The following is a 27,783-nucleotide window of genomic DNA, read 5'->3' on the forward strand; positions in this document are numbered from 1 at the left end:
AATTTTTCCATTCATCGAGTTCTCGAGTTTTGGAAAACGTGATATAAAAATATATTTTTTTTAAAAACGAGTGCTGGTAGCTCGTGGGGTGTCTGACGTGGGGGGGCTCTCCCTCTAAATAAACTTTGGAGTTCAGAGAGGGGAAAGAGACGGCAGAGAGCTGAAGTCATCAGTTACCAGACGAGCACACGAGCTGAGAGCAGGCGAGAGAAAGGAAGAGATAGTGAATTGCTCAACCGTGAAACTGTGAGCTATCGAGATTGAATAGAGAAGAGCGTTTCGGTGACTGTTTAGAAATAAAGCGCCAAAGTTTCACTGAAAGTTCCTCGAGATGCTGTGATGAGGATGACGCGAGGACCTCCTACATGTCAGGCTCAATAAATAAAGTAACCTTCACACCTGGACGTGTCGTGCGGAATCACAGTGGGGAATACATACAGTCATTCAGGAAGACAATCCAACTTTATCGCCATGACAATTTAATTTGATTCCCTCCTCCCCATCTTTAAGTTTTGCTTACAGTGCGCTGGATGGAGAACTAACACTTTCATTGTTTCCATGGAATGAGTGGCTCTCTCTTTGGATATCTCACAGTGGCACATATGTGGATTGCCTCCAATATGTTACTGCCGAATCGGCCCAGGTGCATTTGGGCCATTGAAAATTCTGTTTCTTTTGCGCGTGAGCACAGCTGGGGCTTCTGCCCTGTTTAGGAATAACCTACTGAGTATTGCACAGATCAAAGTGCGATAAGGGACATTGAAATTGACAGGACAAGCATCATTCCCCTGATTACTATGCAATTACAACTGATCTCCATTGTTTTGATCTTGCATTGTATGGAATACACAAACTGTCAGCATCACGGCTCCAGGCACCGGCAACACAAACGTAAGTTCTGCGCGCTGCTGATCTGATGCTTTGCGCACACCTGCACCGTGACTTATACTGCCGATTTGTGTGCATTGCTTTTATTGTTTTTTTATTTTTGTAATCATGGTGCTTTTAAATACATAATACTTTTTGTCATTTTAAAAGACTTGAAAAGTTAAATGATTATTTTTTAAGTTAAAGTCTCTATTGTGGTCCTGTTGATATAGGATAATCAGGTGACAAGACATGGTTAAGGTTTACCATGAGAATTTTTAACATTTTTATATTTTTAACATTTGACTGTTAATATACGTCACTATATCTAAAACTCAAAAGCTAAAAAATAAAATCAGTAAATTCGACACTCGCAGTCTCTCCTGTTCAGCATTTTGAACCATATGCAACAGAGAACTAAAGGAGTTAAGTATTTCTCAGCAGCTGGAAGATCTAATTTTTGTTATCGAAATGTATACGCAATTTTATTTATTTTTATTTTTTCATTTGTCAACTGGAGTATATCGCTGTTTTTCCCGTTTATATTTTTGCCAAAAAGCCTGGGTTGCCAAGTGCGCCGTTTCCCTCAGAATTGTCTACTTTAAAACTGGCAATGGGTTGATTTTTTTATGTGGTGTATGGGTTTGTCTTTTCTCACCAATTATATTTAAATGTTTTTTTTTTTTTTGCTTGAGATGAGCCAGTCTCGGTGAAACTGCGCCTGTCACAAAATCGTTATTGTGTTCCTCATGGTTTTGTTTTGATGGCTTAGTTTGTGGAACATTTCACGTGTCCCTGCAGTGAGTTCTGGAAGAAAAAAACAGCTGCTTAGGCATTTTAGATGAACCTCTGATGGGAAATATTCCGTTGAGGTAAAAACCTAGAAGACGCTTGAAAAGTGTTTCTTTTTACTAGACACTTGTGTGGTTTGATTCGGAAACATAACTTATATTGGCAAGGGACACACTGCTGATTTTTGTGATTTAAGTACTGTTTTAGGTTTACGTTGCAGCTCTTAAGTTACCTTCCATCAACGAGTAACGTTTTAGTCGTGTTTTACTTCACTGTATCGTGCTATCATTGTTGTGATAAGTGCGAATATGACAGTATTCATTTGCAGACTACATCATTATTAGCTTATACGTCTAGCACCAAAGGCCAGTCCACAGTCTTGTTTGGATCGCTCTCTAGCGGCCACTGCGTTACGCAGAGAACCCTTTGTAGTGCGCTTGGACCGTCACGCGCTTGTTGACTGTTACTCGCTGAGATATCTATAAGTTCAGTAGTAGCACAGCGCGCTTCTTGTGTTCTTAAAGTTTGCAACAAAGTTGAGAATATCCTAGAAAAAAAGTTTCTGACGCCGGCCCAGAACCATCTTTATGTTGAGCTGAGCACGTAATATATTAGTAGCCACGTTAAGAAGTTGTATAATTTAGTTAAATGTAACATGATAAGAATTTCCTCATTTCACTCAAAAGACCGTTTTAATCAAATGTATTACTGATGAAGTCAAGGCTGTGTAACCAAAACTCAGGATTGCAGGGGGCCTATGTAATTTGGGGGTCATGTCCCCCTCACTGTCTATGGTGGTTATGTCCCTGGATGAAGTGTTTATATGAATATTTTTTGTTTACAGAGAGCAGTGGCGGGGCTTGACGGGGCTATAGCCAGGGGTTAAATTGGGATTTGTTATGTGGGGGGGCTCTATGGTATCGAGCTATATATATATATCCTACATTTAGTAATTTAGCAGACACTTTTATCCAAAGCGACTTACAAATTAGGACAATGGAAATATATATGTATTATGTGTGTGAGTGTGTGTTTTGTTTTTTTGCAAATATGATTTATTCTAATGCAATATTCTCATCAGCTGTTACATAGGCTATAAATCTGCATGTTTTTTATATTTTATACAGGGCTTTTTTAATTTATTTTTTATAACCTTTATAGATGGCATTTTCCCACTAATCTTATTAACTTTCATTTCAAATTCTTACATTTGATCTATAAATTCAATTATAATAATGAGATTGCTATTATCTATTCATTATCAAATTAGATAATTTACATTCATCATTGAGTCATTCATTCAAACGATTCGTTCAAACGGCAGATTCATCAGATGATTAGGCATGGGGTAATGAAACTTTGACTCAACCGATTCGTTCAAAACACTGAATCATTCAGCACTGAATCGGATGGTTGCTTTGAGATGCGCTGTGATTCTGCCAAATATGTAAGTGACCTAATGTTATTGTTTTTGCTCATTGAACTGTTTATAGAACAATTAAACAGTAGTTATGGTGAAAACGTTGAGTGATATTGATATGTTAAATATCTAACCCAACCCCCCCCCCCCCCCCCCCCCCCCCCCCCCAAATTGGACTTTAACTTGGACAATTGCGAGTTTATATCTCACAATTCTGGGAAAAAAAGTCAAAATTGTGAGTTAAAAGTCGCAATAACCTTTTTTAATGTTTTTATTGAGTGACGGAAACGGGCTTCCATAGTCAATTCACTATAGAGAAAGTGAAAGTAAAAAAAAACCCCAAAAACTGACAGCTAACGCTGCATATTAACGACACATATTCTCTCTGAGACAACGCAAGATGAATCTACTCTAACATATGCTGATAACGGTATATAACTGTCTTAAATTATTCTCTTAATATTTCTTTTGTGGCTCGTATAGTGAAAAACATGAGAAGAAACGTATTTAGTGAAAATGTTATTTTAATTATAGGCCTATAATTCATTGTATAAATTAATAGACCTGTTTTAAAAAGTCTTTTTAAAAACATTTTCAATAAGGAGTAAGCTTATAGCTTATTTTATTATCCTCACAGTGCATCATGCGGTGGCAATAATTTCATGTAATTTAATAATAAAAGTAATATAATAATAATAATAATAGGCCTAATAATAATAAGAATGTAACAGGCCTACATTAATTGGAAATGCTAAATCCTCTTAATATTGCCAATTTTTGATGCTTATCTCTGGCTATCATCGATACATGATACCATGCAAATCAGCACGGGGAGGTTATTATCCGCCCGTGTGGAAATAGTTTTATTGAATTGAACAAGATCCTAACTTTCCCTCTTTTCTATATTCGTTCATAAATTATATGACTTTGTAAGTATCATATTTAGCAGTTGGTATTATTACTAATAACAGTAGCATATGAGAAGTTTATTACCACAGAAACAAAAGTTAAATATGCCTTTTTCGAAGCTGCTGTATATAAAAAAAACTCATAGCTAAAGTTTAGGCGTTCATTACTTTCTCTCAATTTAATTAGTTTTTTAGCACCCCCTCTGAACTGTTAAGCCCTGCCTTAGCACCCCCAACAAAAAAATCCTGGAGCCGCCACTGACAGAAAGATAATTTTTTTTTTTGCAAAACTCAGCTCTGAAACAAGCAGTTCGTGCATGACAGGCTCCAGAAATGTGTGACTGATCTATGATTTTTATTTTAATAAGCAACGTAATAGGGAAATATGACTTGAAAGGCACGATTAGAATGACTGTATAAACATGGTCCAAATTAGTTGATGACAAAGCCAGTTAGATGCAACGGAATGGCTATTGGTATCAGGGAGCCACAGAAATGCCATTGTGGCTTTGTGGCACTCACTGGGTTGTTTCAACTCTGATAGAAAAAAATGATATTATGGAATTCGAAATACAAAACCCTTATCCATCTTTTCTGTTCAAAACTTAGATGATGCAAGAATTGTGGATTGTGGTTGGGACATTGTCTTCAGTATACTAAGAATGTGCTCTCATGTGGCATATGAGAAAAATATGTGTCTAATCAGACTTTGACAGCTAATTAGTTCAGTACACAACTGTCATTTTGAATTTAAAGTGGGGACGGTTTGAGGTTATCCTTAAAGAGTAGAAATCTTTCACTCATTTCAGCATATTTCTTATCAGTTCACATATTTCAAAATATTAAGAGATTATATTAATAGGTATGGGTGAGCAGGGTGATCAAATCTATGCTGGTGGTGTACGAATTTTGGCAGACACTGCGACAGTGAAGTGTGACAAACATGATGACCGCCATCCTTTTGAATGCACCAGCCATCATCAGATGCTGCTAATTAAGAGACTTTTGTGATGGACAGAAACTTGGGTAAATGACCTATGACTAATTTATCCGTTCACAGAGAGTGACCATACGGTCGCCTGACCTCAAACATTTCCTGTCTTCTGTGTGTGCGCGTCTCTGTTTCTCTGCGTTGACAAGTAGAAGCCATAAGGCTTTGATTTGCATGTAAAATAGACACCTTTTAAATGCCAAAGAATTTGTAACATCTGATACTTATAACATTTGAATATCTTCTGTGGGTAAGACTGTTTTGCAAGAGTGTTTTGTGAAGTGAATGTAATTGTAGTATACACTTTTTGTAATGTGTCACAAAAAGGTGAGGTTGACATTTAGTTTTAAAAAGAAGCCTTACAAGTCAATGATAGTATATGGTAACTAATTTCCTTTTGAATTAACTCATGGCCGTGTTTTTTAGTAAAAATTATCTTTGCTTGTGTGTGGCCTCCCCATGTTGTAAATATCGCAGGAAATTAATTGTCGGCCTGCTTCACCGACTCAAACCACAAGTCTTTGGGCAATAAGCAAATTCTTTTGTTTAATGTCGATATCTGACATTTTGTTATTTAATTAAGTTTTAACTGTGCCGCTTTACCGATAGATTCTGGGAATGCTTGCTTTTGCGGTCGTCGAGTTTGAAGCGTGGCGAAGCGATTTCGAACGTTCGGATTTCAGGAGTGCTTGTGCGGTTGTTATGCAAGCCGACCCAAGGGCTGTGGCAGGGCAAGGGCAGGCAGAATTCCTCTGTGTAAAGGGTTCTGTGAATTAGAGAGCTTTGGCAGGAACACATGTGGGCAAATGGACAGCAGTTGTAAAGATTGCTTAGATATGTCAAACAGAATATCCTTGATCTATGGCAATCTGGCGGCCAAAAGTGAACTATGGGAATCAGGGGAGGGAGACATAAAAAAACAACAACGATGCCCTAGACCGAGTTCAGTAGTATGGAATGTAAGAGCAGGTTGAAAACATCTGTCTGTCTGTCTGTTTCTCTGTCCGTCTGTCTATCTGCCTCTTTGTTTATCTATCTATCTATCTATCTATCTATCTATCTATCTATCTATCTATCTATCTATCTATCTATCTATCTATCTATCTATCTATCTATCTATCTATCTATCTATCTATCTATCTATCTATCTATCTATCTATCTTATATTCATACATATGTCAAATTTAGTTAATTTATAGACATATTTGTATATGAGTAGATGAAAAATTACTGACTTCTAACTTTGTTTGCATTTTTGTGCCACTTACTATCAAAATTTTGGCAATTGGGCTTCATCATTGGGCCGGCATGCTATGTTTCCGAATTTCCTAAGGTGGTTTCGTGTCGATCGGAGTAACGGTTTTGTAAGATATTGGCAAATGTTTTTTAAGCGCTAAAATGCAATATTGCTCAAACCATAAGGCAAAATCTGGTAAATTTGGTCTCGCTGGACTCTGCAAGGATTCAGGAGTCTAAAAAGACGACTCACGTGAAAATAAGTGAACCCCACCCACTTCAGGTTCCTTCAGGGCATCGTGCTGATGACCCATACCAAGTTTCGTAACGATACGTCAATGCGTTTGTAAAATATAGCATTTTACTACAAAATTCAAAATGGCTGATGCCCAAAACGGCTTTTTGGACGCCCAACATGAAAATTGGATATGGTTAGACTCGGCCTGATGCACCGAATCTAAATAGTCCAGTTTTGTGATTTTTGGCCAAACCATTCACAAGTTATATGAAAAAATATGCATTTTTCATATCTCCTGACCACTTCGTGGCACAGCGCACTGCAGGTAGCCTCAGGTCATGTTTGTTAAAACACACACAAAGTTTGGTCTCAATACGCCAAAACCATTGCAGAGATATAGCCTCAAATCCATTTTTGAGTGCTTTTCAGCAAATTTGTTAGTGTGTTATTCGAGAATGCTTGGATGAATCGACTTGAAATCCATAACTTTTTTCCAGCATGGTCTGTAGATGATCTGAGCCAATTTTGGTGAAAATCGGACGAACCATCTAGGACGAGTATGAAAAAGTAGGTTTTATGAACAATTGAAAATAGCGAAAAAACTAAACCTTACGATTTTTGAATTTCGACTCGGCGTGAGCCAAGAATTTAGAGGAAAACATAATTTTAATTTTGAGCCTTACGGTTCAAAAGTTATTTGCATAAACATGAGTGAAATTTTGGACAAGTGGTGGCGCTAGCGAGTTTGAGATAGAGACTGCAAATTTGCTGTGGTTAGTATTGGCACTGTCCTCTATCAGTGTGCCAAATTTGAAAACTTTCCCGCAAGCGGTTCTATGGGCTGCCATAGACGCAATGGAATAATAATAAGAAGAATCCTAACAGATACAATAGGTGCCTTAGCACCTGTGGTGCTTGGCCCCTAAAAATGTCACAGTTACCACAAAAAAGCGTAACCATCACAACTGTTTTCAACTTTTTAATAAGATTTCAGAATATTACTGGTTTTATTCTGTTTTTATCAACTAAATGTAGCCTTGGTGAACATATGAGACTTCTTTAAAAAATGTTTTAAAAATCTTACCGACCCTAAACATTGAAATGGTAATGTGTGTATATATTTTGAACATTGCTGTCTGTTGCATTGCTGTCTCATATTGCATAGTGGGTCAAAATAGCAAAAAGCCACTTTGTAAGTATGTGCGTTACAGTGATGTTAGGAACCACCATGTCCCGTGCTTTTTAAACTGCTTCCTTATTGTTCAGGCTTGCTGATGGTTAGAAGTCCTCGATATGTAACATCCTTTCAAGCCATGTTATTTCAAATTGCATAAACGAGAAAGTAGAAGCTTTTTTAACCTCTCTGAAGTTGAGCTAGCCCACTCTTCATTTTACCCTACCTCACCCTCATCCAGATACTCTGAGTCCCTTCTATGACGCAGAGCCTTTAACCATCTGAGATTGACCTTTTAGAGACACCTGGAAGTGGTTGGCTTCAATCAAAGAAGTACCTTGAAGCAGCTGAGGAGCACCTTACATTTTTTACCCTACCGAATTTAGTGAGGCACTGCACTGTACTAACAGTATGAAGTGATTAGATCAGTGAATGTCTGTTTTTCTCACAGCAACTGTGAACTCAATCACTTTTGACTTCTTCAGTTCCCGAGCCAAAACAATGAGGCCATAGTGCATAGATATTATTCACAATCCCTTGAGCAAAAACTGAAGAAAATATTCTCTCAAATCCCCTTGAATACAGTCAGTTCTATTTCTCAAAAATATCAAATCTTCTGTCCGGAAGGTTGTGGAGGCGTATAACAGGTCAGTGATCAGCTCTATAATTTAAAAGTAAATCCTGTCTTAAGGTATCACTAGGACATTGAGAAACCTCTTAGTCGTGCATTTGTGGTGGGCCGTTTCACTGTGTATTCACAGCTGGAGGTCTCCAGTGGAGACGAGTTGATTCCGTCTGTTTTTTTGTCACAGTGAGGCCGCTCTGTTTGCACGCTTATGAACACAAAGGCTACTGTGCTGCCATTTGCGTGCAAACCCGGGTATGCAACATGTCTCTGTTGATTAGTTTCTCTGCCGGGAGAATCCACAGATGACTGTGCTTCCTGTCGTGTTTATTATTACACTACATTATGGTCACTGTTGTAGCCTTAATTGATGGCTCTGTTCTTTCCTTGAAGAACCTGGAACCATTTAGTTGTTCCCACCATACCTGTTTGCTCTTATAATGTTGAGAATGTCCAAATAAATGCCTAGTATGTTTTTGTAACTAGGTGCTGGCAGAAGAAGCAAGGGTTTCAGTTCTGTTTTCTAGTCTTTGCAAATAAATTAGTTTCCTACACATTATATTAAGGCATTATATCTTTTTTGAAATGTGAAGCTGTTTAATGATGACATTTTTGCATGTGTATTTGCCACTATTTATTCAGAGGAAGTGGACAGAGGGCTGGAAATGATGAGAAGAGTTTTCGCATTCAGTTTGCATTGCACATACAGTATGAGTACCATGAAACACAATGTTTGTTTTTACATGCCATTTATCAGCGGATTTATCTGAAATATATTATTTCTCCACAACAGACCACAAAGTTTGAGGTTGTTTTTTTTATGTTTTTGAGGTATGTTATCCTCATTTGTGATTTTAAGCAGCCATTACTCCAGTCTTTAGTGTCACATGATCCTTCAGATATCATTCTAATATGCTGATTTGACACTCAAAAATTCTGGTCCTTCTTATTATAACCAATGTTGAAAACAGTTGTGCTGCTTAAAAAAATGTATAATATTCAGGATTATCTGATGAATAGTTCAAAAGAGCAGCATTTTTTTACTGCCACTTTTGATTAATTTAATCCATCCTTGTTGGATAAAAGTTCTCACTGATCCCAAAATGTTAAACAGAAGTGTACATATGTTACAGTAAATTACATTAAATGTGATTAAACACAACTTGCTACCAAGCACGTCAAACAAAACTCTAAATACATTTCAAAGATAAAGTGCCACTAGTTTGGCAAACTTGGCAATAAAACAGTGATCATTTGGTCTTCAAAAGCATCTATTAAAGTTATATAAAGTCAGGCAGTCAGGTTAGAACTAGCCAGAACTGCAAGTTATCACTTACATAAATAATATTGTAGCTTAGTGCATGTATGTTTTCTAATAACTGTTGCAATGAAAGAGAGACTGACACCAGTGGTTTCACACTCCAGACAATACATAAATAGGGTGAGCATGCACTCTTTTTAATGTCCTGGAAAAATCCTGGCCTAAAATGTCTGGGTTTCGACTTTGTTTTCCGATTGTTTTCATGCTTGCTGAAGATAATGACTGAAAAGTAGTTTGCACAATAGTGTGCAAGCATTGTACATCAACCTATCATGGCTTGGCATCAACAGAGAACAGTCAAAGTAATGCAAATACACGTAGATATAATGTATAAGGACTGTATGGAGCACAAAACTCAAAACATGTTAGAAATCCCAGTCAGGACATGCACAGGAAAAAGAGGACATATGGTCACCCTAACATAAATGATATATATTTATTACACTTGTCAGAGCTGTACATTTCCATAAATCTTTTGTTGAGCACACGTTGTGTTATCCTAAAATAAAATTGTTGTTTCTACCGCAGAGGGTTCAGGGGTGAGCTCCCAGGGATGCCAGGGAGGCTGTCAGACCTGCTCGGTTTACAATGGCTGTCTGACCTGCAAACCCAAGCTTTTTATTCACCTGGAGAGGGACGGGATGAGGCAGATCGGAGTTTGCCTGGCCTCCTGCCCTAATGGTTTCTACGGCACCCGTTCCCCTGACCGGAACGACTGCATAAGTAAGACACATGTTTCACCTCAACTTCTCTTTGAAATATTTATACTACAGATGTCTTTATGTCTTAGTTACAGTAATAAAGCTATGGGCATTGACGTGTATACTACAGCATTCCCTTCTCAGCTCAGGCGATGTGGTAATGTGTGCATATCCTTTCTTCCAGAGTGTGGGTCAGAGTGTGACTCGTGCTTTAACAGGAACTTCTGCCTGCGCTGCAGAGCGGGCTCCTACTTGCACAAGGGCAAGTGCATGGAGAGCTGTCCAGATGGGCTGGTGCCCAGCGATACCAAGAAAGAATGTGTCCCTGGTGAGTGCCCAGTTTACAGTCACAGATATGATCGTTTTTAGCATTCTTTCCTCCAGTCTTGGGGAAGCTACTTTGAAACTGTAGCTTGCCAAACTATAAGCTAATCATAATTTCAAGTAGCAAAACTACAGCCAAGCTACTGTTTTGCTAAGTTAGCTACAGTACAAGCTACAAGCAAAGAGTAGCTAAATACAGGTTACTGATTGTAAGGGGTGATATATTATAAAATATCTTTGTGATATAATTTAACATTTAATTAGAGCTGTATTTTTTATGGCAAACAAACAATTAGAGGGTTTTGCATGAAATAAATTAATTATATAAATGCATAGTAAATCTACTAAAAACCTTCATTTACACAATGACAGAGATAATCAACTGAATGAACCAGTTCACTTTAATAAAGACCATTTGTATTGCAGAGGATCATCTGAATAAAATGATTCACTAATATGAATCAGACTTTCAGAATCTACATATTCTAGAAAGGATCGACACGATTAACTGATTTTCTACAATGAATCTGACTTGGAAAACTACATACGAGAGAGCGGATCGTCCTATAAACCCACTCACTAGAATGAATCAAATGATTAAAAGCTACATTGGAGAGAGTGCCATATGAAAAAAACAATTCATTTAAATGATTCAGACTTTCCAAAAGGTACATATTAGAGAGAGGACAATCTTAATGAACCAATTCACTAGAATGAATCTGACTCTCTACCGCTACATATTAGATAGAGGGCTGTCTGAATGAACTGATTCACTAGAATGAATCAGACATTTAGAAGCTACATTTAGATTATCCAGGATTGTCACTAGAATAACTCAGACTTTGCAAAATTGATTCGGATGGTCGTCTCTTTAATTTTCCAATTCTTTCCAGCACCACATATGAGATAGGGCTGTTTTTTGGTGAGCGTGTTTGATTTGATTTTTCCACCTCGGACATTAAAACCAGCCATGTGGTGTTTAGACATGCTACTCTAATGCTTGATGGAAAAAGTAGTTTGTTAAAAGCTGCACTATCATGAAAATACCTATAAACACTCTCAGAAAAAAAGCTGTCCCACCTTAGTTACCTCTACAGAGTGCATATTAGTACCTTAAAAGTAGTTATTGGTACCGAAAAGGTATGTTTTAGTACCTTTTGAAAAGGTTAGTGGCATGGTTACTTAGTTATTCCCCAGTACTTCTAATGAAACTAACTGTGTGTGTGTGTGTGTACTTGTTTATGTTACATTCTGGGGACCAAATGTCCCCACGAGGATAGTAAAACCTGAAATGTTTTGACATTTTGGGGCCTGCTGTCCCCAAGAGGGAAAAAAATGATTAAAAATAGTAAATGATGTTTATCTGAAAGTGTAACAATGCAAACAGGTTTTCTGTAAGGGGTAGCTTTAGGGTTAGGGTTGGGTTAGGGGATAAAAAAATTATGTTGTGTCTGTATAAAAGTAAGAGAAGTCTATGGAAAGTCCCCACAATTCACAGAAACAAACGTGTGTGTGTGATGGTTTTACAGCATGTCCTGCAGACTGCGACTCCTGTCAGAACAGTGACACGTGTACGAGGTGTGTGCCGGGACACTTCTTAATGCATGGGCAATGTCATCACGTCTGCCCAGACGAGTTTGAGGCCAACGATTCAATGGAGTGCATCCCGACAGGTTAGAATCTGACATAACACCTGCTGTCAAGACACAGTGCTGTAAAGTGATGCCCACCAATATTAGCACCCTTGGTAAATATGAGCAAAGGTGGCTGTGAAAATAAATCTGCATTGTTTTTTCCTTTTGATCATTCTTTCAAAAAAAAATCTAAATTCTAACCTTTCATTGAAGTAAAACAATGGAAAGTGGGGGGAAAATTTAATTATGAAATAAATGTTTTTCTCTAGTTCACGTTAGCCACAGTTATTGGTGCCCAATTATTGCAACGTTCTTTTCCCAATTTAACAGCTCTGACGTTTTTCCTATAATGCCTGATGAGTTTGGAGAACACCTGACAAGAGATCAATGACCATTCCTTCATCCAGAATCTCTCCAGATCCTTCAGAATACCAGCTCCATGTTGGTGCTTCAGTTCACCTCACTCATTTTCTACAGGGTTCAGGTCAGGGAGCTGAGACAGCCACGGCAGAAGCTTCATTTTGTGCTCAGTGACACATTTTTGTGTTGATTTTGATGTTTTTTTGGATCATTGTCTTGATGGAAGATCTAAACATGGTCCATTATAAGATTTCTTACAGAGGCAGTCAGGTTTAGACTTTTTATCTGTTGGTATTTGATAGAATGATGCCATGTATCTGAACAAGATGTCCAGGACCTCTGGCAGAAAAATAGGCCCACAACATTTAAGATCCAGAAATATATTTAACTGTGGGCATTGGGTACTTTTTATCCCTGTTTGTGTAACCGGTTCTACTTCGCCTCGCTCCGAGCGGGATTCGAACCACGATCTCCGGCGCGGGAGGCGTGCGCTCTAACGAGGAGGCTAAAGGCCACGGCCTCTAGCGTCAGTCGCCAGAGCGCCTCTTTTTGAGATCAGGGGAGTGAGGTTTACACGCTCCAGCACTTACTTGCCTACGTCTGTTACATTTGCACCAAATCCATCTGGTGGGTTTGCTGCCAGAAAGCTCTTTTTTGATGTTTCATCTGACCATAGAAGCCGGTGCCATTTGAAGTTCCAGTCATGTCTGACAGTTCAGTTTAATATGCTGGAGTTTGTTTTTGGATGAGCCAGGCGTTTTTTTCTTGAAATCCATTTGAACAACAAGTGGTGATGTAGGGGCTGTTTGATATAAATATTTTTAAGCTTTCTGACACCAAGGTTCAGCTAATCTCTGCAGTTCTCCAGATGTGATCCTTGGAGAGTCTTTGGCCACTCAAACTCTCCTCCTCACCATGCATTAGGACGATATAGACACACGTCCTCTTTCAGACAGATTTGTAACATCTTTAGTCAAGTCAAGTCACCTGTATTTATATAACGCTTTTAACAATACAGATTGTGTCAAAGCACTTAACAGTATCAAATTGAACGATAGAGTGTCAGTAATGTATAAAAATAAGATTAAACACTCAATGTTCAGTTAAGGCATTTCATTATTGCGTTCAGAGATGTCATTGTCTAGATCAGTTTAGTTTAAATAGTATCTGCTAAATCAAATTGACGATAATCACTAGAAATTAAGTGTCCCCAACTGAGCAAGCCAGAGGCGACAGCGGCAAGGAACCAAAACTCCCTCAGTGACAGAATGGAGAAAAAAAACCTTGGGAGAAACCAGGCTCAGTTGGGGGGCCAGTTCTCCTCCTCTCCTCTTTAGTTGATTGGAACATCTTAATTATTGCCCTGATGGTGGAAATGGGGATTTTCAATGCGTACAGCCCCTTTCTATTTTGTGAAGCTCAACAATCTTGTTCTGTACATCAGAACTATATTCTTTGGTTTTACTCCTTGTGATAGATGATTAAGGGAATTTGTCCTTTGTGTTCCTTATATTTATAATCCTGTGGAACAGGAAGTCATGACTGGACAATTTTAGTAACCCTGGTGTGCTACAAAATGTAAATATGAAAGAATATACTTCAGAGATATTTTACTCATAAGAATTTCTAGAGGTGCCAATAATGGTAGCTAACAGTGTTGGGGAAAGTTACTTTTAAAAGTAATGCATTACAATATTGCGTTACTCCCTAAAAAAGTAACTAATTACGTTACTTAGCTTTTTATGGAAAGTAATGTGTTACGTTACTTTTGCGTTACTTTTTAAATATGAGCAGGGTTTGATTGTTTTTAATACAAGAAGTTCTAATCATAGCAAATGTAAAAGCCCTTTCACACCAAAAAGTGTAATGAATAAACCTCAGGCTGAAGGAAATGTAAATTCACGTCTGTACAGTAGAACGCAGGAGAAGAAGGTTCAACACTCTTCAGCAATTAAAAACAATGAAGCACAATTGTTAGTTTATCTAAAGTCATTTTTGCTTATTAGTATGGTTGAACTGGATCATCAAAGGTCAGCAGCAAAGACATTGTTTAATAAAATGGGATTAGATACATTTGTGTTATTTAACATATTTAATTATTGCAGGTTTGCATCATATTCTGAGTTTGCATTTCACTGATTTAATTCATTTTGATGAATACTAAATCTGTTTTTTGCGAGTGGGATAAATTAATGCACATTCACATTTAGTCTAGAACTACAGTAACAGCATGTTCACACAGTGCACTGTCAGTCAATAAATGGGAAAAAAGTAACTGGCGTTACTTTTTTGAAAAATTAACTCAGATATTTTCTTGTAAATTAAAAAGTAATGCGTTACTTTACTAGTTACTTGAAAAAAGTAATATTATTACATTACCCCCAACACTGGTAGCCAACATGTATTGGAGAATAACATTTATTTCATAATGTGAGTTTCCCCCCACTTTCAATTGTTTTACTTCAATGAAAGTTTAGAATTTTTTGAATGAAAGATCAAAAAGATAAATGATGCAAATTTATTTTCACAGCCGCCTTTGCTCATATTTACCAAGGGTGCCAATATTAGTGGGCGGCACTGTATGTGTGTGGCTTCAGTAACTTGTTAACTGTGTTTAGTGCACTGTGAAGTGGGCGAGTGGAGCGAATGGGGCCCCTGCTCACGCTCAGGTAAAACCTGCGGCTTCAAATGGGGCGAAGAAACAAGGACCAGGAAGGTCCTACAGAATCCCTCTCCAATGGGGAGCCCGTGCCCAGCGACTTCTGAGAAGAGGGAATGCTTTGTCAAAAGAAGAAGATGTAAGTGGCTAATATAACTATTGATAAATAGACCCAATCATCTGAAAATGGTAAGCCTGATCAAGATTCAAGATTCAAGATTTTTATTTGTCACATACACAATTATACAGAGTATAACCAGCAGTGAAATGTAGGTAGTCACTTAGAGGAGTAAAAAGCTGCATGATTTGAGGTACTATGAGGTTGAGGGTGAGGTTTGCACCAAAAACTTAAAACCCTAGGTATGAGCAATAATAATAGTGATGCTTGACTTATGTGAATGGAATTACTAGTGGGCTGTTGTACAGTTTCCACTTTTATAGTACAAAAACATAGACTCTTTTTATTATCATATAAATGCTTGTTTTGTATCGTCAGGATTATAATTATAAATGTAAGATATATAATTATAAAAAATATTTCACAACTGATGCAAAACAGATTCAAGGATTTGTGCAGTTGTAAGCTTAACCATATTTGGACAGTTATGTTTATTTGTGTAGTGATATTTGTGGGACATTTCTGCTTTATGACAGACAGCAGGCCAACTCGACGCTCCATCGCTCTCCACCTCGTCAACACATGCAATTCCATTTGCATGTGAACTTTTCAGACTCCAAAGAACAATGACATGGATTGATCTCACACACAAATTCAACAGAAAAACACACACCCATTAAAAAAAAAACATGTCAAATGTCGCTCTGTTCCAAAAGCTCTGTAGGCAACATTTTAAAGAATCATAGGCACATTTATGATGCAGATATATTTCAAGAGGATAGGAATGCATATATACATGAAGTGTCACATTATTTTTTTCTGTAAATTAAGTGCATCATCCGAGTATTTGAAGTGCACTTTTTAATTTTTTCAGATTTTTCAGTGTGAAATACTCATTGGGTTGTTTTTATTATATTTAATAAAGTATAATTTAGCATAATTAGCATAAAATATAATTAAGCATTGTAAAAAAATAATAATAATTTAAAACTATTTTTTTTAAAACTGCTTTACCCAAAATAAATATTTATGCTTATTACAATTACCGGGTCTCCAAATTCTATGGTAGCATTACATAAAAAAAAAAATTGAATAAAAGATTGTGGATGAAACAAGACAATCTGTATATTTTTAGTATAATTAATTGAGTTTGAATTTAGTATAATTTATATAAATTAATTTAATTAAGAATACAAAGCAGTTTACCAAAAATACATATATATATATTTATTTATGCTCATTAAATTATGAGGCCCCTCCAAATTCTATAGCATTGCATATATAGTTTGCAGAGAAGGAATCTCATAATGCACTGTAAGAAAAATCTATAATAAAAGATGGTGCACTGAACAAAACAGCATAGATAGATAGATAGATAGATAGATAGATAGATAGATAGATAGATAGATAGATAGATAGATAGATAGATAGATAGATAGATAGATAGATAGATAGATAGATAGATAGATAGATAGATAGATAGATATATGACCAGCAGGGTCAGTAGTCCGACCCCCGCCAACTCAAAGTAATCCCAAGCCGCCCACTGACACTGATACATCCTCCTTGTCCTCCCCCCACTCCTAATACACACACACATATGCAACTGCTTTACTTGTTGTTACCCCAGCCAAATCCCTCTCCATTCTTCTCCTGTTACTTGTCATTTGTTTTTCTTTCGTGTTCTCCCTCTGACTAATCCTGACCTTTTTCTTACACAGCTTGTCCAAATGCAGCCTTGCATCTGGCCCCTGTCCTTTCACTTTCAGGCTTCATGACTCTAAATTCAACCCTCCGTATATATATATATATATATATATATATATATATATACACACACACACACACACACACACACACACATATATATATATATATATATATATATATACAGTGGCGGCTCCAGGATTTTTTTGTTGGGGGTGCAAAGGCAGGGCTTAACAGTTCAGAGGGGGTGCTAAAAAACTAATTAAATTGAGAGAAAGTAATGAACGCCTAAACTTTAGCTATCAGTTTTTTATATATACAGCAGCTTCGAAAAAGGCATATTTAACTTTTTTTTCTGTGGTAATAAACTTCTCATATGCTACTGTTATTAGTAATAATGCCAACTGCTAAATATGATACTTACAAAGTCATATCATTTATGAACGAATATAGAAAAGAGGGAAAGTTGGGATTTTTTCTTTTTCAATTCAATAAAACTATTTCCACACGTGTGGATAATAACCTCCCCGTGCTGATTTGCATGGTATCATGTATCGATGATAGCCAGAGATAAGCATCACAAATTGGCAATATTAAGAGGATTTAGCATTTCCAATTAATGTAGGCCTGTTACATTCTTATTATTATTAGGCCTATTATTATTATTATATTACTTTTATTATTAAATTACTTGAAATTATTGCCACCGCATGATGCGCTGTGAGGATAATAAAATAAGCTATAAGCTTGCTCCTTATTTAAAATGTTTTTAAAAAGATTTTTTAAAACAGGTCTATTAATTTATACAATGAATTATAGGCCTATAATTAAAATTAAATTTTCACTAAATACGTTTCTTCTCATGTTTTTCACTATACGAGCCACAAAAGAAATATTAAGAGAATAATTTAAGACAGTTATATACCGTTATCAGCATATGTTAGAGTAGATTCATCTCTCGTTGTCTCAGAGAGAATGTGTGTCGTTAATATGCAGCGTTAGCTGTCAGTTTTTTGTTTTTTTTTACTTTCACTTTCTCTATAGTGAATTGACTATGGAAGCCCGTTTCCGCCACTCAATAAAAACATTAAAAAAGGTTATTGTGACTTTTAACTCACTTTTTTTTCACAGAATTGTGAGATATAAACTCGCAATTCTGACTTTTTTCTCAGAATCGTGAGATATAAACTCGCAATTGCGAGTTAAAGTCCAATTTTGAGGGGGAAAAGACTGATATGTTCCCAGAATTGTACAGTATATATAGTATCTCACAGAAGTGAGTACACCCCTCACATTTTTCTAAATATTTTATTATATCTTTTCATGTGACAACACTAAAGAAATGACACTTTGCTACAATATAAAGTAGTGAGTGTACAGCTTGTATAACAGTGTAAATTTGCTGTCCCCTCAAAATAACTCAACACACAGCCATTAATGTCTAAACCGCTGGCCACAAAAGTGAGTACACCTCTGTGAAAATGTCCAAATTGGGCCCAAAGTGTCAATATTTTGTGTGGCCACCATTATTTTCCAGCACTGCCTTAACCCTCTTGGGCATGGAGTTCACCAGAGCTTCACAGGTTGCCACTGGAGTCCTCTTCCACTCCTCCATGATGACATCACGGAGCTGGTGGATGTTAGAGACCTTGCACTCCTCCACCTTCCATTTGAGGATGCCCCACAGATGCTCAACACGGTTTAGGTCTGGAGACATGCTTGGTCAGTCCATCACCTTTACCCTCAGCTTCTTTAGCAAGGCAGTGGTTGTCTTGGAGGTGTGTTTGGGGTCGTTATCATGTTGGAATACTGCCCTGCGGCCCAGTCCCTGCTTCAGTATGTCACAGTACATGTTGGCATTCATGGTTCCCTCAATGAACTGTAGCTCCCCAGTGCCAGCAGCACTCATGCAGCCCCAGACCATTACACTCCCACCACCATGCTTGACTGTAGGCAAGACACACTTGTCTTTGTACTCCTCACCAGTTTGCCACCACACACGCTTGACACCATCTGAACCAAATAAGTTTATCTTGGTCTCATCAGATCACAGGATATGGTTCCAGTAATCCATAACCTTAGTCTGCTTGTCTTCAGCAAACTGTTTGCGGGCTTTCTTGTGCATCATCTTTAGAAGAGGCTTCCTTCTGGGACGACAGCCATGCAGACCGATTTAATGCAGTGTACGGCGTATGGTCTGAGCACTGACAGGCTGACCCCCCACCCCTTCAACATCTGCAGCAATGCTGGCAGCACTCATATGTCTATTTCCCAAACACAACCTCTGGATATGACGCTGAGCACGTGCACTCAACTTCTTTGGTCGACCATGGCAAGGCCTTTTCTCAGTGGAACCTATCCTGTTAAACCACTGTATGGTCTTGGCCACCGTGCTGCAGCTCAGTTTCAGGCTCTTGGCAATCTTCTTATAGCCTACGCCATCTTTATGTAGAGCAACAATTTTTTTCAGATCCTCGGAGAGTTCTTTGCCATGAGGTGCCATGTTGAACTTCCAGTGACCAGTATGAGAGAGTGAGAGCGATAACACCAAATTTAACACACCTGCTCCCCATTCACACCTGAGACCTTGTAACACTAATGAGTCACATGGCACCGGGGAGATAAAATGGCTAATTGGGCCCAATTTGGACATTTGCACTTGTTCATTAAACATTATGCCACAAATCCTGCATTGAACCCGGGACATTCCTTTCAAGTATTCTGTTCAGGGTGTGTAAGGAGAATATAAGAGCGATAGAAAACGAGAGGAAGAGGTGGACCGATCCGGTATCAATTTTTAATAACGAACCTAAAGGCTGAGCATATAGATTTATGCATTTATTTATTTATGAAGAGAACAGATGAACAGACTGCGTCACTTTTCATGTTCAACACACACCGCAGTGAAGGCACTAAAAACAACAAAATATGCTAGTTCTGGGTAAAAAAAAACAAACAATTTCTCTATTTTAATAGATTCTTATTTTTATGAACCAATATCGTTTCTTAACTCCCAATCGATGCTGTTTTCATTTGATGAATGCACAGTAGGCAATAGGCTAAGCATTGTGCGTTGTTACTTTTGCTATGAAATACAGTCTCAGATTTCAAATTCTATCAAAAAAAATGAAAATAAACTTGTGTTTGTGCGTGCATGCTGTGATTTTTATTAAGAGCAGAACCTGGCATCCCAGAATCGTTGTTTTGTGTGTTTGTGTGTGTGTAGCTCAATTGTCCACTGAACTCTTTGCCTCTGAATGTAGCCCTGCCCTGCATAGCAGCACCAACCTCCCTAAGGGAGAGCAGCTATACTGGGTCTTCAAAGCCCGGGCATTCCTCCTGTGGGACAAGCCAGAGCCCTTAATCCCAGCCTGGCTCCTGCCAAAAGCCCCCGGACGACAGCACGCCTGCCGGGGAGGATGTGACCCCCTCCACCATTCCCCACCCCACCCCCAGGGTTCATTAATGAAATTGTGCCCCACTGCACCACATCATATCCCCTTTCAACAGTCCCCACCTCTGTGTCCTTAACAGCAGCAGACTGGGACGATTTGGGTTGTCAGGGTTGATTTTAGAGTGTTTCACCTTTTACTGACTGTGCAGCAGTTACGCCCCCCACTCTTCCATCTGTTCTGACACACTTTTCACCCTCTCATCTCCCTCCTCCTTTTCTTCCGTCTCAATCACTCAAGAATAATGCATAATCAGAGCCAGATGTTTTGTTTCACCTATGTTGAAATATCTAGATAGACACAACTGAGACAAACTCGTTCCAAACCATTCCAGGCTTGCAACATATCTTAGAGGAGGATAGAGCTACAGTCCATTGATGATGAATAGATCCATTATCATGTGGCTATTTTTAGCTCTAGATAAAGCACCTGTAAACTTGTGCATGGATTTGACCTTTTTTTTATTGTCACAGAGTAAAACAATTTATTTTAAAACTTTATACTCATAATTGCACTTTATTCTATCACTCAAATGTTTGAGGATAGTAAGATTTTTTTTTAAAGAAATTACTATTATTCAGGAGGATGTAATAAATTTAACAAAAGTGACAGTAACGAAATGTATAATTACAAAATATTTCAATTTCATATAGATTCTTTCCTTTCTGACTTTCTATTCATCAAAAAAGTTTCCACAAAAATATTAAGCACTACAACTGTTTCCAACATTGATAATAGAAAATGTTTTATGAACACCAAGGCTGCATATTAGAATGATTTCTGAAGAATCATGTGACATGAGGACTGGAGTAATGATGCTGAAAATTCAGCTTTGCCATCACAGAAATAAATTACATTTTCAATTATATTGAAATATAGACCAGTTATTTGAAATTTCAATAATATTCCACAGTAGTACTATTTTAATTGTATTTTTTGATCAAACAAATACAGCCTTGGTAAACATAAGTAACATTTTTTCAAAAACATTGAAAATCTTTCTGACCCCAAACTTTTGAAAGTTTTCACAAGTCAAAGCTTTTTATCACATTATTTCTGCAAAACCAAATTATCTGAGCAATGCTACCCATATTAAATTAACTCTGTGTTTATACCAAATGACATAAATTGTCTCATTCACGTCAAAATTGACTAATCTCCATTGGGTCTTGTGCCTGAGCTTTGAAAGAGCAACCTCTGAGCCATGACGTTTTCCTCAAGGACTGCATCTGCTTCAGCGGTGGTGACCAGATGCTCAAGAACATGTTCCATCGCTGAGGAAATCGCTTGTATACAAATCGTCACATGACAGTTTACTGAAAAATCTGACAGCCTTCCAGCTCTGAAAGGGTGGCAGTAAACATATCCAAAACAATCACCACAGAGCTCTGGTCATGCTACGCCTTGGTTTATGGGAAAGGCAGAGGATTACGCCTAATCCATTGATCTCCAAATCATTACGACAAAGACAACAGTGTACGCAGAGGGAACTTCCTGTGTTTAAAGAGACAGGACTGCGAGAGGGGAGGTGATGACAGCAAGTGAAGTGTGTGTGTGTGTGTGTGTGTGTGTGTGTGTTGCTCGGTCAGACACCGTACATGAGTCAGCCCATTCACAATACACCGTACAATCACAACAGATTTGAGCCAGCGGGAGGTTAGTTCCTCCTCAACTAGTTTCAGTCACAAAACAAGAGTCATGCATCCTCAGGGGTGAGTTTATTTCGAGAGCCAGGGCTGCGATGGGATCCTATCGCCCTTGCTAGACCCCAGGAATGTGTGGGTCAGTGTGGGTTGCAGCGGGCAGGGAGACCGGAGAGAGTCCGGCTGATTAATAGAGCCCGCTTTTGGAGGGGGAAGCGGGGGAGAGGTGCTTGTCCACCTCAGCGCTTTTCCGATCCTCATCCGTGCCCCACTGATAAGCCTCTGACAATAATGGAAATTGGCTAGCCGTGAGCATTGAGCAACGGCGAGATAAAGTCATATTACCCAAATCTTTATTTTAAGTCTTTCTATTTTTGATGAGCTTATCGATTGTACATTTATTCTGGTGTCAAATGTTCAGCTGCATGGCTTCACCTTGGTTGTTCATCTTGACAGTTTTATTCCAAAGAGACGTAATGTATGCTAATTTCAGGAATCGTGTTCCTGGAAGAAACCGGACCGATTGCTCAAGAGTGCAGTGCTGATAAAGTTCTCTGACTCTGCATTTGATGGGTCACCCCCATCGTTTTGCGTTTCCGCTGTCTAATTCACACAGAAATGAAAATTAACTGTCATAATTCACTCACTCTCATGTTGTTTTGAAACCATTTGCTATTATCGTTTGGCGAATATTTTAAGAATCTTTCTGTGTAACGACACTTAAAGTGGCCAAATTGGGCAAATAAAGGGCCAAAAACACCAGTTAACACCAAGAACGATAACTATAAAGATATAATGTTAACTATAGTAGCATACACACCAACGCACAATAACATTCTGTTTATTATAAGCACACGCCGCTTGAGGCCTTTAAAGGTCACCTGAAATGCTTTGAAACATGCAGTGTTATTCTATATGTTGACGCCATTTTAACTGAAACAGGAAGAAAGGGCGGGACATATAAAGCAGCCCCGTCACTTTTTATAATAGCCAATAGCGTTTGTTTATATCACAGCTTGGGCTAAAGCCGTTCAGAGCCGTTGAGTGCCATAAAGCCGCATTTGACTGGGTATGACAGCCACAATCTCATCTATATTGCTATAAAATATAGCATTCTGTGTAGATTTCAAATAGGTCCGGTACCTTTTGTGGTCTGTGCCGACTCGCGCATGTGATCCACTACATGTCTCTGGACTGGAGCAGACCACCGTGTGTGCGGTGCAGTGGTTAACATGACAACGCGAAACCAGACTTTTTTTTTTTCCTCAATGGAAAGCATAGTTACACTGTCTGAATCGTTCCCTGTCCCCTATAGTGCACTACGTGCCATTCACCATACAGAAAATACTAATTCTGTGAACAAGTGACCCATTTCAGCCGCAGCTTCGAATTCTAGAGAGCATTTGATTGGACAGAAAGTTTGATGAGAAGATGAAGTACGATGTGACGTCAAAACAATCGTTGAGCCGTTTTGGCAGAAGTGACGAACTGCAAACTTTGAATGCTTGTATCTTCTAAATGCGAATTTTGTCACTGTTTTGGAGTACACTGGCATACAGATAAACTTAAAACTAACATATTGATACTAACACCCAAAAAACTTCAAATTTGATTTCATGGGACCTTTAAAGCAGGATGGATTTTGAATGGTTGTCAATGTTTTTATCGCTCATCAGCTGGAAAAATAGTTCTGAAAGTGATTCCAACCATATAATTTCTCTGGTTTGTTATCTATATAGTTGTAGTGTGGACCTGACTTAAGTCTTTTTAAAGTTTTGTGTGAGAACGTGAAATTTAAGTCCTCTCCACACTATGACTGATTCATTGTAATCCATCATATGACTTCAGAAACTCGTAATCAGTGTTATTTTAATATTATTTATATACTATTATGGTATATGTTAATATTTTGAATTCACTTTTATTATTATATTTTCATTCAGTATTTTCATAATAAATTTATTATGTGCTTTTGTTATTTTATGATATATATATATATATATATATATATATATATACACACACACACAATTTTCATTTGTAGGTGAACCGTCTCTTTAAAACACTGTTCAAGTTCATTTGAAAGTGTGAAAGAAAGAATGAAATGGAAAAACTAGTTGACTGTCATCTTGTTGTAGACCAGACACAACCAGTCACACAATACACCAGATGGCTCTGCTGTTTCACAACTGTATAAATGGGTCTTCAACCTGGATTCCATCAAACTCTTAATAATCTATGAAAAACACTTTTAAATGGAAGTGATGATTGCCAAAGTGACGTCTCCCAACCAAAACAACTGAAAATTAAGAACAATGGTCATCTTAGGTTGAATGAGTAATGCCATCTGGAGCCGGAGAGAGATGAGCGATGAGGGATGATGGGAAAAATCACTAAAGACTGATTAATAGAATGATAGAATGATTCAACATGCCTGAACGGCAAATAAATCAGCCCAGATGCCTGCCAAACTCTGACTGGTCAGCATGATATTCACATTGTGTTTGTACTTCTTTCTGTTACAATACTTTCTCTTATCCCAGATTAATGTGCAAAAACACTGTAAGTAAACAATGTGGTGCTTAAAAAACATTACTCAAACATCCCGAACAACCCAAACCGTAAGCGTTAACATGTAACTTGTTTGTTCTGTGGATATGAATGATAAGTCTCTTATATTCAGCAAGGCTGCATTTATATGCTCAAAATACAGTATAATCAGTAATATTTTGAAATATTATTACAATTTAAAATATTAGTTTTCTATCTGAATATATGTTGTAATTTATTAGTAATTTATTATTATATTCTTTTTCTTAAAGGTGTCATAGAATGCATTGATACAATATTTTCAATTGTTCTCTGATATCTACATAAAAGGTGTGTGGCTTAGATAAGGGCAAAAATTCTCCAGAAACGGTTTTACATGTCCGTTTACAACCCTAGGATTTGTCCCTAGAATCAAATGGTCTGTTATTACCTTATTTGAAAGGATCATGAATAATAATGTTGAGATCTGCTCTGATTGGCTGTTTCACAGTGCGGCTCATTTCAGTAGCTCACACAGCAGGTAGGAAACACAGGGAAAATATATATTTCAGTACTTTCTTGCGCGGTTATATCGTTGGGTAATTATATTGTAAATAAAATGCATGCATCAGGGAGCCGCTATTAATATGCTGGGCATTGAAACTGCTTTGGAATGCACGATCGCTTTTTAGTTTCACTTTCGAGATTTGCGATCGCACAAACTCTGTTTATACTATGGAGCGGCAGCACTTACCACACATTTTACAAGATCAGATGGTTGTCAGTGGTGCTCAGGATCTGTAAATCATTCACCATCATCCTCAGTCATCTCTCCTTACTCTGTTTATGTGGTAAGGGAAATATTATGTAGTGTAATGTAACAGGTTAAAGCTAGCAAGGAGCTAGCCATGTCCTTTTAGTGGCTCGCGTTATTTTATTCGTCACATTATTTGCTTTCCGTGCCTTTCTGAATACAGACACCAACCCATCCCTGCACTTCACATCCCCTGCACAGCTTGGAACATAACATTTATTTCCATGATCTGCCATTTTCGCTGTTGTCCTCGTTTGTTTCTTCACAATACTTGCCGAACTTCTGATGTTTCGGCTGGCGGCTGGCCTAGAACATGGGCGGGCATATGCAAATGTTGGGGATGTAACCATTAGTGATCCCGACTGTAACATCACAGTAGGTGTTATATTCTGATTTCGCCTATTTTTCAGTGGTCTTTTGCATGCACAAGATTTACATAAGGAGGAGGAAACAATGGTGTTTGAGGCTCACGATATGTCATGTCCATGTACAGAACTGTTATTATTCAACTACGCCAAGGTAAATACAGTTTTCCACCTTTAAAACATAATTTGTTCTTACGATGGCAAATCTGAATTCTCAGCATCATTACTCCAGTCTTCAGTGTCACATGATCCTTCAGAAATCCTTCAGAAAGAAGTGAAAACTATGATACATATTTTCAGGATTCTTTGATGAATAGAAAGTTTAGAATAAAAGAGATGAATTAGAAATCTTTTGGTACAATGTAATGAACCTCTATTTTTTTATTAAATTTTTTTTGAAGAGACATGTATTACCTGTGCCGATCCTAGACTTCTGGGGACCCTACGCAAAACTTTGTCACTGGTGGGTTGGGGTGTTTGAATGGATGTAACTACCGCATTTGGCCATGTTTCTCTTCCACGGCTCGGTATGCTTTCAACTCGTTTTTTTAGTCTCGAGCAAGAGACTGTACGACATTCATGTTTCATGATTTGACTGATTTTTACGTAGAGAGGGTGACAGCGCACCGCATTAAAAGAAATGATCATTCATGGTTTCATAACCGCTGGCCAAACTCAAAAAACGAAACTAAAATTAAAACATCTTTGAGAGCAAGGGGGCTCCCTAGTGTTTCGGGGGCCCTACGCAGCTTGCTTATTCTGCATATAGGGAGGATCGGCTCTGACTATTACTTCTCCAAGTGATCAGATTTTTACCCGAAGGGCAAAAAAAAAACACGCTTTATATTTATATTTGCCTCAATAATTGTTGCAAAATGCCTCACGCTGTCACCATTTGTCCTCTCAGGTAAGCCAAAAGGTCAGCGGCGGGGAGAGAAGAAAAAACGCTTCAACCTACAGGAGAAAGAGAATGCTGAGACCCGTCGAGAGAGGAAGAGAGAACGAGAGAAGGAGACGATCGACCGAGAGGATTCAGAAAGCCGGAACAAAACAGAGCACCGTCACCGGAGGGACCAGAGCAGAGACGCTGGAACAGTATAGAGAAATGCTGTTCCTCACTGCTCCTCTGCCTTTCTTTCCCTATCAGTCCATGTCACCCCCTCACCCTCTTAACCCCTCGCCGAGGGGGTGTTGCTGCTACCTGTATAATTTAAACGTATACTGTATATGCACATGAGAGAGGAGGCGCTCGTCATCCACACCATTGCAGACATTGAGGACGCCCCATAAACTTCAGAGGGCACCCTTCAGCCCCCCTCGCGCTCGGTCTGGTGCTGGATTGAGGCTGAAGCACAGTTCGTAACGTGGGGCCGGGCATGTTCGATGATCCGTGGAATGTTTTTTTTTTTTTTTAAAGGGGGTCCAGGTACAGCACTGTATCATGGTTTGAATGTAGGTTTTTGAGACATTAAAGTAGACTTGTTGTATAAACGTCTGTTTTTTTTGTTTTTGTTTTGGGCTGAGTAAATTAAAAAATGAGCATGCTTACTGCCACCGCGGACATTGCCTGCCGCCAGAGGCTGAGAGACTGCATGTTGATTGGTGTAAATGGCTTTCTTCATATTGGATGAGCAACAACATTCTCGCTGCAACATTTTAGTATTTTTTGTTCAGTTTTCTCTGAACAAAGTGTTGATTTGCCTGTCTGTATAAGCAGGATCCGAGCTTTCCATTGAAGCCAGCTGACCAGAAATCAAAAGCACCTGTATGTCAAATAAACAATACTGAGTTTGTATTCGTTTGTAATTTATTTCCTCAACCAACATAAATATACAACAAACACAACAGTAGCCTTAAATGTTTGGTGATACTTTGTCATTTATCCATATTTAAAGACAGTAACAT

The 27,783-nt window shown here is 38.1% G+C and overlaps 1 protein-coding gene across 1 annotated transcript; it reads left to right on the forward strand.

Annotated features, from left to right (window-relative positions):
• Positions 1 to 134: 134 nt before the first annotated feature.
• Positions 135 to 27,727, forward strand: LOC306878197 (R-spondin-3). The gene is made up of 6 exons (XM_079430387.1): positions 135 to 891; positions 10,101 to 10,295; positions 10,458 to 10,601; positions 12,127 to 12,270; positions 15,210 to 15,389; positions 26,786 to 27,727. The coding sequence occupies exons 1-6, from the start codon at positions 798 to 800 to the stop codon at positions 26,977 to 26,979; spliced, it is 951 nt and encodes a 316-aa protein (XP_079286513.1). The 5' UTR covers positions 135 to 797; the 3' UTR covers positions 26,980 to 27,727.
• The last annotated feature ends 56 nt before the right edge of the window (positions 27,728 to 27,783 follow it).

The sequence above is a fragment of the Barbus barbus genome (genome assembly GCF_936440315.1).
Source record: "Barbus barbus genome assembly, chromosome: 12".
NCBI classification, from domain to species: domain Eukaryota; kingdom Metazoa; phylum Chordata; class Actinopteri; order Cypriniformes; family Cyprinidae; genus Barbus; species Barbus barbus.